This window comes from Macaca mulatta, chromosome 12, assembly GCF_049350105.2.
Source record: "Macaca mulatta isolate MMU2019108-1 chromosome 12, T2T-MMU8v2.0, whole genome shotgun sequence".
NCBI classification, from domain to species: domain Eukaryota; kingdom Metazoa; phylum Chordata; class Mammalia; order Primates; family Cercopithecidae; genus Macaca; species Macaca mulatta.
In genome coordinates this window covers 93,937,140-93,952,722 of record NC_133417.1, presented here as the reverse complement: position 1 = coordinate 93,952,722, position 15,583 = coordinate 93,937,140, and the positions used below count along the sequence as shown (strand labels likewise).

General features: G+C 33.2%; 1 protein-coding gene across 1 annotated transcript in view; it reads right to left on the bottom strand.

The window, feature by feature from the left end:
* COL3A1 (collagen type III alpha 1 chain) overlaps positions 1-15,583 on the bottom strand; it is a 37,543-nt gene that overhangs the window by 15,048 nt on the left and 6,912 nt on the right. Inside the window, 23 exon segments of the mRNA NM_001266039.1 lie at positions 456-554; positions 715-768; positions 1,101-1,199; positions 1,790-1,843; positions 2,059-2,166; positions 2,294-2,347; positions 2,549-2,647; positions 2,799-2,843; positions 3,391-3,489; positions 3,906-3,959; positions 4,617-4,661; positions 5,130-5,183; positions 5,321-5,365; positions 5,794-5,847; positions 6,486-6,539; positions 6,697-6,750; positions 7,498-7,551; positions 8,314-8,367; positions 8,823-8,876; positions 9,799-9,879; positions 11,335-11,448; positions 11,883-11,933; positions 12,169-12,371. Coding sequence (NP_001252968.1) covers positions 456-554; positions 715-768; positions 1,101-1,199; positions 1,790-1,843; positions 2,059-2,166; positions 2,294-2,347; positions 2,549-2,647; positions 2,799-2,843; positions 3,391-3,489; positions 3,906-3,959; positions 4,617-4,661; positions 5,130-5,183; positions 5,321-5,365; positions 5,794-5,847; positions 6,486-6,539; positions 6,697-6,750; positions 7,498-7,551; positions 8,314-8,367; positions 8,823-8,876; positions 9,799-9,879; positions 11,335-11,448; positions 11,883-11,933; positions 12,169-12,371 — 1,682 coding nt within the window.

Here is a 15,583-nt window from a genome sequence, read left to right as displayed (position 1 = left end):
GTGCAATCTTGGCTCACTATAGCCTCTGCCATCCGGGTTCCAGTGATACTCTTGCCTCAGCCTCCTGGGTAGCTGGGATTACAGGCACATGCCACCATTCCTGGCTAATTTTTGTATTTTTAGTGGAGACTAAAACAGCCTCACCATGTTGGCGAGGCTGGTCTCGAACTCCTGACCTCAGGTGATCTGCCTGCTTCAGCCTCCCAAAGTGCTGGGATTACAGGCGTGAGTCAGTGCACCCAGCCTGTCTCATATGTTTTATCTGCCTGCTCCATAGACACACATACAACCATAACCAATTATATATTTAGCTCCCTTCCTACATGCAATTTGATTTTCCTATACTCCTCCATGCTTTGAAGAGGAGACTGAGTTTTAACCACTTCTATACTCCATATGGAAAATAAAAACCTTCCAGTCAAGTATTTATTGAAGAAATTAATGAAGGAACTCACATCATTTCCTTTAGGACCAGGGAAACCCATGACACCGGGCTGACCTCGGGGACCAGATGGCCCAGGAGGACCTGGTCGACCGCTTTCTCCTTGACTTCCCTAATAAGAAAAAATTACATTAATAAAGGTTTGATAAAGATAAGATTAAAACATACTCTCTATATAGTATATATATACTATACACACACTCAAGGATAGGCCAACATATACATTCCATTTTAACTGGCCTTTTAAAATGAGATTTAAAAAATGTACATACGGGAGGCCCTGGTTTCCCATCACTTCCTGGTCCTCCTGGACTTCCGGGCATGCCCTGAAGCAAAGAAGTCAGTTGTTAGGTGATTTTAAATGAAATAATAAAAATTACAACATATACTATTTGTACAATTGGGATATTTTCGCTTACATGTGAAGCCTCAGATTTGAACATCTTTTTTCCTGTCTATAAAGTATCTAAGGCAAGTGTTCTATGTTTTCTCTCCTTGAACTATCATGGCTTAAGTTTACTTAAAAGAATTTTGTTTTGTTTGGGGCCTTACAAAATATGTAATCTGATTGATTTCAGTTGCTTTTGATCTGTCTTCATTTGTCTTGCCTTTCTTCTGTCTAAATTAAAGTGTCATTCAAACAAATGTTTCTCTGTACCCTCATTCCTGGACCTCCAGGGACACCATCTCTGCCAGGTTCTCCAGCCGCTCCTCTGGGCCCTGCAGGGCCTGGAGCACCACGGTCTCCAGCAGGACCCTAAGTAGTGAAAGAAATAAAAAAAATTAAAATAGCATTCACTAACCTAGATACCAACAATATTTTGGTTACAAATAGAGAACATCATTTGAACTTTCAAAAAGGGTTCACGTGTTGCTGAAAAATTTATATGTAAAATCAGTTATCTTAGCTTGGATTGCCGTATTGAAAAAATTTTGAAGCAAATGTGTGAATATCACATGCTTAATAAAACAGTATTTAGTGTGCTTAAAAATATATTTATGTGCATCTAAAATCAAATATCTTAATGATATGAAACCATATTTGCATTTAACTTTAGAGTTTTCAAAGACTTTTCAGGCATTTTAGTTTATTGTACTCTTGAAATGATGCTCAGATAAATGATTTCCAATTAACAGATAAGTAAAAGATTATCACAGAGGGTAAGTAAGTGGCTTTAGTTACAAAGCCAAGAAAGTGACTGAACAGAGGATGCATTACATTAGGAATTTTTTTAACTCCAATATATATTTTTCAGATATTTAGGTTTTCATGAATGGGAAATTGTATGGAAGAACTACCTATTTGTGGTGCTAGCATTTAGGAACATAGAAACTAAAGTTATCTACCTTTTCTCCTGGGATGCCATTTGGTCCAGCAGGTCCTCGGAACCCAGGGGCACCCTGAAAATAATGAAAGACAAATATTTCAGTCCAAAGGATTACAATTCTTTTCCATAATTCTTGAGTGGCAAACATTTTTATGTCATAAAGTGCTTTAAACAATATTTTGCACTGAACATTCAACTTAAGAAAAATTGGCTGTCTTACCCTGAAGGTAGTTTTATTTAGATGACAGTGATGCTGTTTTTCTTTTAGATGCCCCATGGAAAACGTACCCTTTCTCCTGCAGCTCCTGGAAGCCCATTTGCGCCAGGTTCTCCAGGTGATCCATCCTTGCCATCTTCGCCTTTAGCTCCTGGAACACCTGGAATACCGGCCTCACCCTGAAAAAAAAAAAGATGGTAAAATAAGAAATTATGACTGAATTTAGTTCGAAGTTTTTACCTGTTTACTTCCTAATTACGTTGCATTTTTTCGAGAAATAACCAGATCTGTTGCAGTAATACTTACGCGTTCACCACGTGGTCCTGGCTCTCCTTTGGCACCATTCTTACCAGGTTCACCCTAAATTATAACAGAGTCTTGGTTGAGAAACAGGGAGGATTCAACTAACAAAATCATCACCAGAAACACATAATTCAGTTATAAGACAAGAGTGAAGTCAATATAAATTCAACTGAACAGGAGCAAAATTTTGCTATTAATTTTTGTTGATGGAATTAAACTATACCTTTCAGTCAACAGAGAAAAAACAAGGCAACTTACTGCACCACCTCGCAGTCCAGGAGCACCATTAGCACCAGGTGGTCCTGGAGGACCCCGGGCTCCCATCAGTCCAGGAGCTCCAGGAATGCCAGCGGGACCCTAAAAACAAATCAAAGACACTACATTAGCCAAACTCGAACATTCTTTTATGAATATCTCACTTAAATATCACAAATCTATTGTCATGCAAAATGCAAAAGAAGCCAGTAATGTGTGGATGAGATAAGGGTGAGGAGTGGGGACAACTTACCATTTCGCCTTTACCACCAGGACTACCACTACTCCCAGGAGGGCCCTAAGTATACAAAAAACAGTTAATGTATTAATAGTAATGCAAATAGTTCGTATATATTTGAAGTTGTTTGTGTGAAAATTAATGTATTGGTGAATGTTATGCTTTGTAGACATTAAGTGAATCCTCCAACTATAACACAGCATATGAAATGTAGTCAAAAGATTCATCATTATCTAAACAGATTAGAGGTAATATGTACTTGGTATAAATTATTAAATGATACATAAATAGAAGAGATTTTGAATTTGGTTCTTCTCTGAATTTTTATGATTGGTGATTAGCTTGGGGAACATTCTTGAAAGCATCAGAAAACTATTCTATCTTCTATTCTTTTATATAAACATAAAAAATCGTGAATTCTGAAATAGTGCAACAGTCAAAAACTATCATTTTTACTACTAATCAAATCAGTATGTGTCACAGGAGGATCATTTTAGAGCCCTAAGCAACAACTTTTTCAAAGTGATTTTCACTGATAGCCATACTGAAGCACACGCTCTCATGGAGTAAGTGTAGCAGCACTCTCCCTCTCAACTATGATACTTACAGGAGGACCTTGAGCACCAGCTTGTCCCTGAAGTCCAGGTTCTCCTCTTTGTCCAGGGGCACCATTTGAACCAGGAGACCCTGCAGGTCCAACTTCACCCTAATGGTAAAACCATATGTAGTCAGTTCCTCTCACCACTTCTACTCACTTAGCCACTTCACCCTTCAGTCCTATTTAAACCCATCTCCCAAAGGTTGGAATAGTAGGACTCTATACTGCAGGTAAAGCAAGGAATCATTCATCATAAAGGCAGAGAAAAATGTAACTATGTGTGTGATTGTGTTATCAGTTTCCTGGAAAGAGTCTGGGGAAAAAAAGAAGGCATCAGAAGAAATATCAATAGTTGAATGCTAGGGACTACACCTCTTTTAGAATCAAGAATAGGGCTTTAAAGACATGTATAGATAAAAGCTATCCATTTGACTGATCTAAAAAATCAGTTGCAAGAAACAATCTAGTGGTTTTCTCTTGTCTCCAAGATATTTTTATACCCTTCTGTAGAAACTCATATTTACCTTAGCACCAGGGGATCCAGGGAATCCGGCAGTTCCAGGAGGACCAGGAGGGCCCTAAAAAAATTAAATACAATTTCAAGAGCTCCTTTTCAAATAAATGAAAGCCGGAATACTAGTAAATAAGTAAGCACATATAAAGAAAAGAAGATATTTATGCAGATAAAAAAGATATTCATACTTTATGGATATTATGTGGAGAAACAATGTGGTAAAATAAGAAGAGAGTGAAATCTAAAATTAGAAATTCTTGGTTTCTCCCTACTTTGCCATGAATTCCATGACTTAGTGCAGATTACTTTTCCCTGAGCTTTTGTATTCAATTTTACAACATGGAGGTAACATCTATTTTATCCATTTTGTAGGGCTCTTTAAAGTGCCATGTCGTATATAAGATGTTAACTAACATTGAGAGCACCATTAAATGTTAGCAGTTGGTCAAGCAGAATGAATATCAGAACCTAGATTTTGCTTATGGGCTCAGTGTCAGTTTTAATCACATGCATATATACAATATTGAGTATTGGGGCTACGATACTTTTTCACTTTTTAAATTATAAAAACGGTCAATAGAGATGCTAATGTGTGTGTTAGATATATACATATACATATATGTATATACCTGAGTGTGTGTGTATATATATAATATTAAATAATCCACAATCCATAATTTCTCATTATCCTACAACAAATAAGAGATAGAAAGTTACTTACTGGTTGACCATCACTGCCTCGAGCACCGTCATTACCCCGAGCACCCTAAAAAGAGAAGTTTACATTAAATATCTATTTAATTCTGAATGGCTGGTCATGAGTAATATTTTGACTAAAATTCTGACTCGAGCTGAGTTTTCTTCAAGTACGTTAAAATCTGCTTACTAATTATATATTTCAAAGTCAATATATTGTGAAGACAATTCTGATATATACAGCAACAATCAAATGTAGAAGGATTGGAATCTGTGTTTTCAGGACTGAATGCAGATGTAATGGCTCTAATTGCATATGAACAGTTAACACAAAAATTCTCAATAGAGATAATTGGAAAACATTTATTCATTTCCTTTTAACTATAGCCAAAATGTTATCACAGTATCGAGTATAATTTTGTAGGAGGATCTTTTTTCTAACGTATTTTTACAGCCTGAAATTTACTGAGACACTAATCTGTCACTTTGGGTTGTAACTGTGCGATGTTAATTGTGCGATGTTAGTAACAATACTCACCGCGGCTCCAGGAAGTCCTGGCCGTCCTCTCTCACCAGGAGCCCCTCTTGGACCCTAGAGAGTAAAATTGAAATATGGTCTTACTCTAATCCTGACATGTGTAAGAACAGTTGGGGTGGGAGCAAAGCCAGTTTTAGGTAACAATGAGGTTAATAATAAAACTGAAAATTATGCATAAGAAACATAATTACCATGGGTCCAGGAGCTCCATTTTCACCTGGAAGACCATTTTCACCCTAGATACATATAAAATATGTTACTATTTTATACAAGAGGAAGAAAATATTATTGATTTTTAAATACAGAATATTATGGAAAAGCTTATGGAGCCTAGAAAAAGATACACATTTTAACAATATTAATTTTCTGTTAGTATTTTATTTACCAGAAATCTCAATTTCTGAATTTAAAAACTTAAAAACTAAAGAGAAGTAATTGATAAGTTATACTAATATGCTCAACTATTTCTAATCTAGACTCTTCAAGTTATCAGTTTTCATGGAAGCGTTAATAGAATATCTCAATTAGTTACCATTATTCATACCTAATAGGTAAAGTTCGGGTAAATTTCAGCAAACAAGTTAAGCCTCACAATATGAATCTTAAATGTAGCTTTAATATTTAATGAATTTACTTATGAAAACGTGATTTTGTTGTGATTTACCTTTAATCCAGGAGCACCTGTTTCGCCCTTTTCTCCATTTCGTCCATCGAAGCCCTAGGGAATGTATAAAAATAGCAAAATTATTAAAATCTGTTCATCTAGAATGATTGATAAAGTTTACATTGAATTTTTCTAATTGGTCTTTATAACACTACTTGCAAAATTAACTTAAATAATTTAAAACTTGTTTAAAGGGGTTGAAGATATTTCATACTGATTTTACAGCAGGAAAACATGAACTAACTAGAAAGTGCAATGTAGTCTGATAAGAAAATTGCCTTAACTATAGAGTAGCAAACATGAGTTTCATAGATTTTGTTATAATTAAGTTAATAGGTTATAGGCACAGTTGCTTGAATGTATGAAATGTTTTGCATAGAATAAAGTTGTTCAACTCAATCTATAAATCATATTAAGTCAATAAAAACATAATTCATAAAATGTTTTTATTTTTCTGATAGTGGTAGTAAAAAAATATTTTTCAAGAGTATTTTATATACTAGAAATCAACTCCTTTATTTTGCAAAAAATGGCTACTTTGGTCAACAAATAAACTTGGTAGACTTAAAAATTTCAAATTAATTCATTGTCAGAATCACCCTTTTGGGCACATAATTGTCCAGTTAAATTGGTTAGTCAAGTAAACATAGCCCAGTGGAATACCTTGTAAATAACTTAGAAACTCTACTTACTCTGTGTCCTTTCATACCAGGGAATCCAGGTATCCCAGCTGGACCTTTGATACCCTAAAAATAATGAATGAAAAAATATTAATGAACCTTCAAATAGAATCACAACCTAGTAGTAAAACACTTTCTGTTTTTAAGTTTAATTCAATCGAATTACATAATAGTTTTCAAGCAAAGTTTACTCCAATTAATTTATTAGATGCTGAAGACTTACTGGAGGTCCAGGCAATCCTCGCTCTCCAGGTCGTCCGGGTCTACCTGATTCTCCCTAGGTAGAGAAATAAAGAATACATAAGTGCTCATGTATGACAAAATACATTGTAGACAATAAGCAAAATGATTACTTTGTATTTTTCTCACGAAGGACTCATTAAAATGGTCACACAAAATGTATAGTTGAGATCAGCTTTCTTGGTGGAAGGCATGAGGAAGACCTTTCTCATTTTGATATAAGCTTATAAAGAGATAATGCAGGTGCTTCTAATCACTGAAATAATATAACCCTTCCTCAACCCAGTAAAAAGAACTTGTCATTGGAGATTAAAGGGGAAAGAAAGAATGTCATTGAATTGAAGGTGTCTGCAAGTTCTCAAGTTCATTAAATAGTGGTATCAATTTCGTCATTACAAGAGGCAGGCAAAGACAGTTATTTCCCCTCCGGTTAAATAATATATTCAATGGATGAGTCTTCTTAGCAGTCAAAAACCACTTTAGGGATTTTATTCTAGAATTCAAGTATACATATGTAACAAACCTGCACATTATGCACATGTACCCTAGACCTTAAAGTATAATAATAATAATAAATAAAATAAAATAAAACAAATGATAAATATATGTATAGGTATGCAAATACTGTATAACTACTCAAAGATTAGTATTAGCTAAATGTTGTTAAGACAACAATATTTTGAACAACATTTTTTTCTTCTGGGATTCTGACATAAAGCATATACTGTTTAGAATACCCCAAGTTAAATTTTGCTGTATTCTTATATAATTTTTAAAAACTTACATCTTTTCCAGCAGGACCAGATGGACCCATAGCACCAGGAGGTCCTGGAGGGCCCTGAAAATAAGGAAATAAAAAATGAATATATTTGTAAGTTTTTCTGTTACAATTTATTATTATACAGTGTATGTATTCCTGGAAGGAACCTCATTTTAGAAAATCCTTTTAATGTTTCTCATGATGAAAATGATACTTACTGAGTTAATATTATACCTCTATTACATCAACTTACTGTTAATAAAAATTACATCATATATCTGTATTTTATATTACACATGTGTATTTATAAATTCAAATGTATTTCTACATGTTTTGAAATATTAAATATATCTGAATATAAAGGTATTTCTAAATTTCATGTAATATTGTATTTAAATAATTATTTTACCTGCTTATTTACAGAGCATATCCTTCTAAAGGACTCTCTTAGATTATGTTTATTTCTACTGTCTAAGATATATGCATATGTATGTTTATATATGTAAATATATATAATTATATTTATCAGTAGATTAGATATAAGAGTGAACTGAGTGGTTACAGAAAATAAATAAACAAATTCTAATTTGTATCAGCTCTGGGAAGTGAACTATTTTGATGGCTAATGATGAGAGAATTCCTTTATTAACTAGTGTCTCTAAGATAGCTAAACAATTGAAAGAGTCCAAAAGACTCGATAAAATGCTATTTGTTATTTGCAAATTTAAGGGTAAATTTAATATTCATTCTGTAAGGGCCTATACTTGTTTTAGAAAACAAAGGTAGGTTCCATATAGAATTATCAACTTATATATACATATAAATTTAATTGTTACTTACTGCAGGACCAGCTTGTCCAGGTTCACCAGGGGGTCCTTGGTATCCTGGAGATCCCTAGTGAGTAGAATATGTAAATATTTTAAAAGTAACAAAATCTTCATATAATTCATTTACATCTTGACAGTAAGAAATCATGATTGTGAATGTAATCAGCAAATTTTACTCCAGTTTATAAATATTGAGACCAAATTTTTTTCAGATCAGAATGAAGTTAATGCATTTCATTGCATTCACTGCAATCCATCGAAACTGAATGGTTTTGAACTAAAAGCCATATCACATGCAAATTAATGCGGTTTAATTTTACCAGGGTTTTAATTATCAATAATTGTTGGTGGAAAGGAATTAAATGTGGAATTCTATCTTTGAAGGTTTAATTAGTTTCTTGGTTATGACTTCTCTAGTTAACTGGGATTATGCCTGCTGGAATGGCTGAATTACAGCAGAATATATACTAATTTGATTTTTCTAAAAATGAAGAAGTAAACACCACTAATGGCTATACTTACAGGGGAACCAGGATGACCAGATGTACCAGGGGGACCGGGAGGGCCTGGGGGGCCCTGGAATGTGAATTTGAATGAAAAACAAAATAAATGAATGCAAAATACACTTTATCCAAGCTTCAAAACAATGACACTTGCATTATCAAAACTGTGAACAAATATATCTTTTGATAACTATTCATGAGATCTACAATGGTGATCTTAGCAAGCAAACATTACTGTAATGAAATTCTCACAGGTTCCATATAAATTATTAATAAATGTTATAAAATGTTGTCCTGAATTCAAGGAAGGGAATTAAAAATCTGGAAAAATTAGTACACAATGCTATGAAAATCCCTGCAATGTTAGGATTATATTGCACTGGTGAAGAAGCAATTTCTTGCTTGCCAGCCAAACTCAGTGCAGAAAAACATTTATTGGCACACTAGAAATCCTATAATCAGTTATCTAAAATAATAATGTAAATCAACTATAAAGTCCATAATTATGTTGATATATCTATCACAGTTAATTGACATAGAGATTTATATGGTCACACAAGAATCATCATACACAGGACAATTGATTGATCGTTGTTCAGAAATACAGATTAAACTAGAAAACCTTCAACATGCTGAAAACAGTATGCTTCACTTTTGTAACATGCTGTTTGTAAATACTGATAGCAAATTTATAAAACAATAGCTTGTGTATTTCCTTTTTCTCTTATAAAGACTTTCCTGAAATGTTAATAACTGTTGACTTTGGTTTTTGCTTTTTAGTAAAAAGTTTATATGTGATTAAAAATTGGATTAATAATGTGAATGAGAGAGAAAGAACATGATAATGCTACCATTTTCTTTCCCAACCTTATTAGGAATAAGCTATTTTGTACAATTCCATAAAAATACTGAATTCCTAGAAGAGCAACCATTCAAGATTTTACAAACTGGAAAGATAATAAAGCTCTAAAATGCTGAGAAACATTTGTACATACAGCTGGTCCAGGATAGCCACCGAGTCCTCCTACTGCTACTCCAGACTTGACATCATATGAATCATACTGGGGAGAATAGTTCTGTGGCAAGGAGACCAAACAGATATGATCATTTTAACAGACAGTTCATAAGTCTTTTAAAAAGCATTTAGAAGTGCATGCAACATCTAGTAACCACTGATAGGTTTTTGTGTGCCAAAAGATGTGGTATGTATTAACTAATTATCTTGTTTATCCTGTTTTTCTGTAGATTTAGACATTAGATATCCTACAGAAGCATTTTCTTGTGTGATGCACAAATCTTTCCACTGTGTTAAATGTTAGTTTCCCCCAGTTTTTCCTATTGTACTCTTACTTCAGCTGTTATTTCTAAGCAGTATCTACATCGTTACAAACATAGGATCATAGGCTGTTTGAGGCCAAAAGAGTCTCGAGATCATATAATTACACCTTCTCATTTTGAGCAAAAAAAAAAATGAAGTCAAATTATTTTTTCAACACTTAATGATACAAGTAAAATTCATACCCCCTGGATTCTGGTTAATATGACTGAAAGATTCACTAAAAAATAAACATCTCCACAGAAAATAAGTCAAAATTAGTAGAAAGACTCACACACTTATTGGATTTCTTTGAAGCTTTTTTTAAATTCTAAGTTTTAGGTCTAGAGTTAGGTTCTATTTGGTTACTAGAATAAGAATAACTTAGACAATACACTTTGGTTCTTGTTGAATTGCTTTTCGAAAAGCACTTTTTTTTTTTTTTTTTTTTTTTTTTGAGACGGAGTCTCGCTCTGTCGCCCAGGCTGGAGTGCAGTGGCGCGATCTCGGCTCACTGCAAGCTCCGCCTCCCGGGTTCATGCCATTCTCCTGCCTCAGCCTGCCAAGTAGCTGATCACGAGGTCAGGAGATCGAAAAGCACTTTTTAACCTCACAAAGATTTGTATAATATATTTTCTTATTTCGCCTAATTCCATGCAGCAGAAATTTTGTCATATTTATTTATTTGGTTGTTTTACATGCAGATTTATTTGGTTGCCATGCTTCAGGAGAAGCAAGATGTGCTCTGAAGGATTAGCAAGAGCAGTTTCATAGGCAGAAATAATTCTGTTCAATAGGAATATTCACAGTTCTTCAACTTCTTTTTGTCCAAACTTTTAGAGGCTTTGACATTGGTGTTAGTAAGAGAATAAAGTATAGATATAGTACTAACTAAATTATGTAGGTTAATTTTTTTCGTAAGTTGATAGTTCACTTCTTAAACATAATGTGTATGCTATACATTTGCTGAGAAATTGGCAACTTTTCTAAGTATATAGGAGCAATGACATTAGCATTATGAGGACGAATGAATACTTATAAAGCACTTAGAATAGTGCCTAATATATAGAATCACTAAATAAGGATTTATTAAATACATAGAATCAGAGAACAGATACAAAGAACTCATAATAGTGAGATATAATATAGAGTAAAGAAAGAAGATGAACTAGATAGTTTTATGAGGGGATTTTTTAAGTAATGTAATTTGTTATACCTGAGGACCAGTGGGGCATGATTCACAGATTCCAGGGGGGCCAGGAGAACCAGGGGAACCTGGTTGTCCTGGAATACCAGGGTCACCATTTCTCCCAGGAATACCAGGAGGGCCCTAAAAAAAGAGGTAAAAATAAATTAAATAGTGAAAAATCCTGGTGATTCAGAATCATTATCAGATTGTTGTTTCTCCACTTTATAATATTAGGAATCAATACAAGTAATATATTTTCTTTATAACACATATTTTTAATCAAAATCACGTGAATAATTTAAGTATAATGTATTCCTTTGTATATTGACCTATATATTTTATTTAAACTGATCATGGGGGTGAAGACATAATATGAAGTTTGGGAAATTGAAATCTTTACATGTACAATTATGGATTCCCAGTCTGTTGTTTGGTGCCATTATTCAAATATGTGGTAATAAAGATAATGTATGATGAAAGTTCAAATCTAGAAAGGGTATGAACAGAAAAAAAGCAAATTCTTACTAGAATTATCATTAGTATTAATTTTATTCTACTGAAGAATGTTTACTTACTGGATCTCCCTTGGGGCCTTGAGGTCCTTGACCATTAGGAGGGCGAGTAGGCTAATAAATGGAAAATAAACAAGTTAAAGAAGACAAGGAATTTGCATATTATTTCTTAACCCAGATTCTAAGCAATACTTATCTTTACATTGAAACATCCACTTTTTACTTGTAATACAAACATAGCTATTTGACGAACATGACTTTCATTTTCCTTTTAGGCTCCTATGATATAAGAACTATTCGTGTGTCTAAATATGAATATTGAAGGTGTACAGTTTATCTTTGAACTCACAGCAGTTGGAGGCTGTGGGCAAACTGCACAACATTCTCCAAATGGAATTTCTGGGTTGGGGCAGTCTAATTCTTGATCGTCACATATTATGTCATCACAGAGAACGGATCCTGAGTCACAGACACAAATTTGGCATGGTTCTGGCTTCCAGACATCTCTATCCGCATAGGACTGACCAAGATGGGAACATCCTCCTTCAACAGCTGAAAAACAAGTTAGATGACATGAAGTTTCCTCAGGTTTTGCTGAAATGTGATTTTTGTTACTCTGTCAGGGCTACTAACAATAGCCAAAGTTGAAATGGTTTGAAACAAATAATTTCTTCCTTTCATTAGAAAATTATATTTGTCCTACATAATTTGCTAAGTCACAAGGAATTAATTAAAATATCATATCTGCTTATTATCATAAAATTGGCATACCATAGTCAATTTTCCTTAAGACCAACAGGTATTTTAATTTCATTTATAGTAAGAATTAATATCAATGTATATCACACAAGCATTTAAACATTTATTTATTAATGGTACAATTGAAAATAAGCTTTTCTACCCAATTGCTATTCTTTGCCTTAACAGCAGATGGGAGCATTAAACTAAAAAGATGATTTTGTCACTAACTCTGAAGACTTTCTGGATTTTATTAACCTAGTTGAGAAATTCAGGGGAAAACTGAGCTAGTCTTGGCACCATAAAACTCTACCAGATTTTCCTGGGAAAGCTTTAACATAACTTATTGTGTGTATCGAATGTCACTGTTAGCTCTGTTTGGCATTAGTTGGTCAACATGATATGACATAATACATTGTATATCCCATATGGATGTAAAGACATTTCCAAATCACCAAAAAGAAAAGAAAAAGATGTTTTTAAAATAAATATTGGCAAGGAATAAGTAAAAATAATAGGGAAAATATGAATCATAACCATCTGTATTTGTGGCTTAAAATGGTAAAAAAAATTGCTTCAACCAAAATTTTAGACTTGCTTCATAATTATATACAAGGTACTGAAATTTCAGCAGCTATTAACTATGAATCAGCTTAGGAACTGCCAAAACAAAGCCTGGTCTCAATTCTTAAAGCATTAGCTGTGTATTGTGGTTAAATGCAACTTTAGTTCTTGACGATTGGTATGATAGTTTGCCAGTAATTAAGTAAATAAATAAGTTTCTCAGCATCTGCAAAAATTTTTGCAAACAACAAATGATGCACTGTTCAGTAATTTATATTTTTGTGAGACAGTGAAATTTTTATTTTCTCAAAGCCAAGATATTTAAAATGTCTACTGAAGGAGGCCTGCTTCCGAGTAGGCAAGTAGTTCAAAATTAGTTTTTGCTGCCTAGTGGTCAAGAGGCCTTTTAGTGGTCCTAAGATTTTTCCATCTGGGCACGACATGCAGCCACAAAAAATCACCTTTTCAAGTTCTTGTTTCTATATCTTCTCTCTGTCTAGGGTAATAATAATTTAGGTTCATATTTAAATGAGTTGAAATGTTCAGCTGATTTAGTAAATGTTCACCAAAAAGAATTTCAAAACCTAGACTCTAGGGACTACTGAAATTGCTTCCCCCTCTCATTTCCATGTATGTGTTCTGATACAAATTTAATGATATTGTACAACACACTTGATCTATTTGAGAAGATAGATAATCCATTATTTCTTCATGTTACAATTTCTCAATGTAGTTTACAGCTAATGAAGGAAAGCTTCATTTTTTAAATGCAATTTTAAGTAGGCAAATAATTTGTTTATTTAAAATAGAAAAGTTATTCTAATTCCTCCTCTATGTTTGAAACACATATATGATAACATGGGATATATTTTCTATATACATTTCCTAAGCTTTTAAAGGAGGATTTCTTAATTCTTAGTGAATATAAAAGCTGAATACCAAAATGCTTATCTCAGTGCAAATGAAGTAGGCCTATTTGAATGGTGTTATGGAAAACATATTTAAGAGAAGAGCAAACAGTCATTGACACATTGGTGTGAAGAGTAATAACGTAGGTAAGTCTATGCATTAAACTCATTACAGAACTGGCATCTTATATTTAAGTACTAAGTTCACCAGTTTGCAGAAAAGGTCTGAAAATTTGGGGTTGGAAGATTGTGCCATAAAATTACATGGAGCACTGTAATTACACTGGTTCCTTTTCTCAAAATGAACCACTTAAAAATTTTCTCCAAATCAACTTTATATGAAATGTTCCTACAGATTAGTTTCAGCTCAAGGTTTTCCCATTAATAATGTGTATTTTAAGCTCCCCAGATCTATCCTCAAAAACATTGTTAGATTGTACGGATGATTCTTTAGATTTTTGCCCCTGGATCAGGAACATCTTTTCACACTTAATACAGCATGTGGGTTATGAAAAACAGCTATTGAATACTAAAGGCCTATTAAAGACAAATGAAGATAATAGTTAAAGCTAGGCTCAAACATTTCCTATTTTAAGTATCTTCTATGTGTTCTTGATCTGCCTAGAAATTAACATAAATGCTTTTCCTTCCTGTGTATTCATCCTCCTCTGTTTATGTCTCATTAAGGGTGTCCTCACATCATTAGAAATACAGTACTTTCCATTTGTTCTGCTAATTACTAAATAAATGAGCACAATATTGACATACTAAAATTGTAAATGAGCTTGTTAAAATTGGGTTAAATGCAATGTTGTAAAAATTAAGGTTGTTATTTAGCTTATTGTTTCCAAATTTTACTAGACACATGTTATAGTACTCTTTAAAACACAGTGGCCTCAATATAAAGATTATTTTAGTGCAATTTAAAAAATTGTCATATTCTTAAAATATTTTTTTGCTCTCACCTGCACATGACAGTCAACATGGTGCATGCATGTTTTGTTTTACTTTAGAAAGTCATATTGTTTTAAGTTAAAGAAGAGAGTTGGAATGCTTAAAAAATAAGAATTAATGCAACTTTGTTTATTGCCATTATTTCATATCCACTTGAAATAAATTTGGCTGTCCTGAAAAGTCAGTTCCTGTAAAAACTTGTGGCTGAAAATTAGCCCTTTCTCTGTTTTTCTATCTTAGTTACCTTTGCTGAAAAAATAGAGTTTTGTGTAGCTTCCTTTATCGTTCCATGCATGACAAAATATAGTTAGCAATATATTCTACTGAAAGTTAAGCCTCTTAGATTAATGTTTCATGGACCTAGTAATATGTGTGAAAATCATGGCAAAGTCAAAGTCAAGGAAAAGAATATTTTGTTTCTAGAGGAATAAAAATGCTCTAGTTAGCCATTTGCAACATTTAGATATAGAATAGAAAATGGGATTTTGAAATAAGTCATCTCATATTATTCTCTTCATTTCTTAGGAATCTGTATTCAGAGTAGCTTTGGTTAAAATAATAAGTTAATTTTTCCCAAAAATATTAAATAAAAGGCAAATA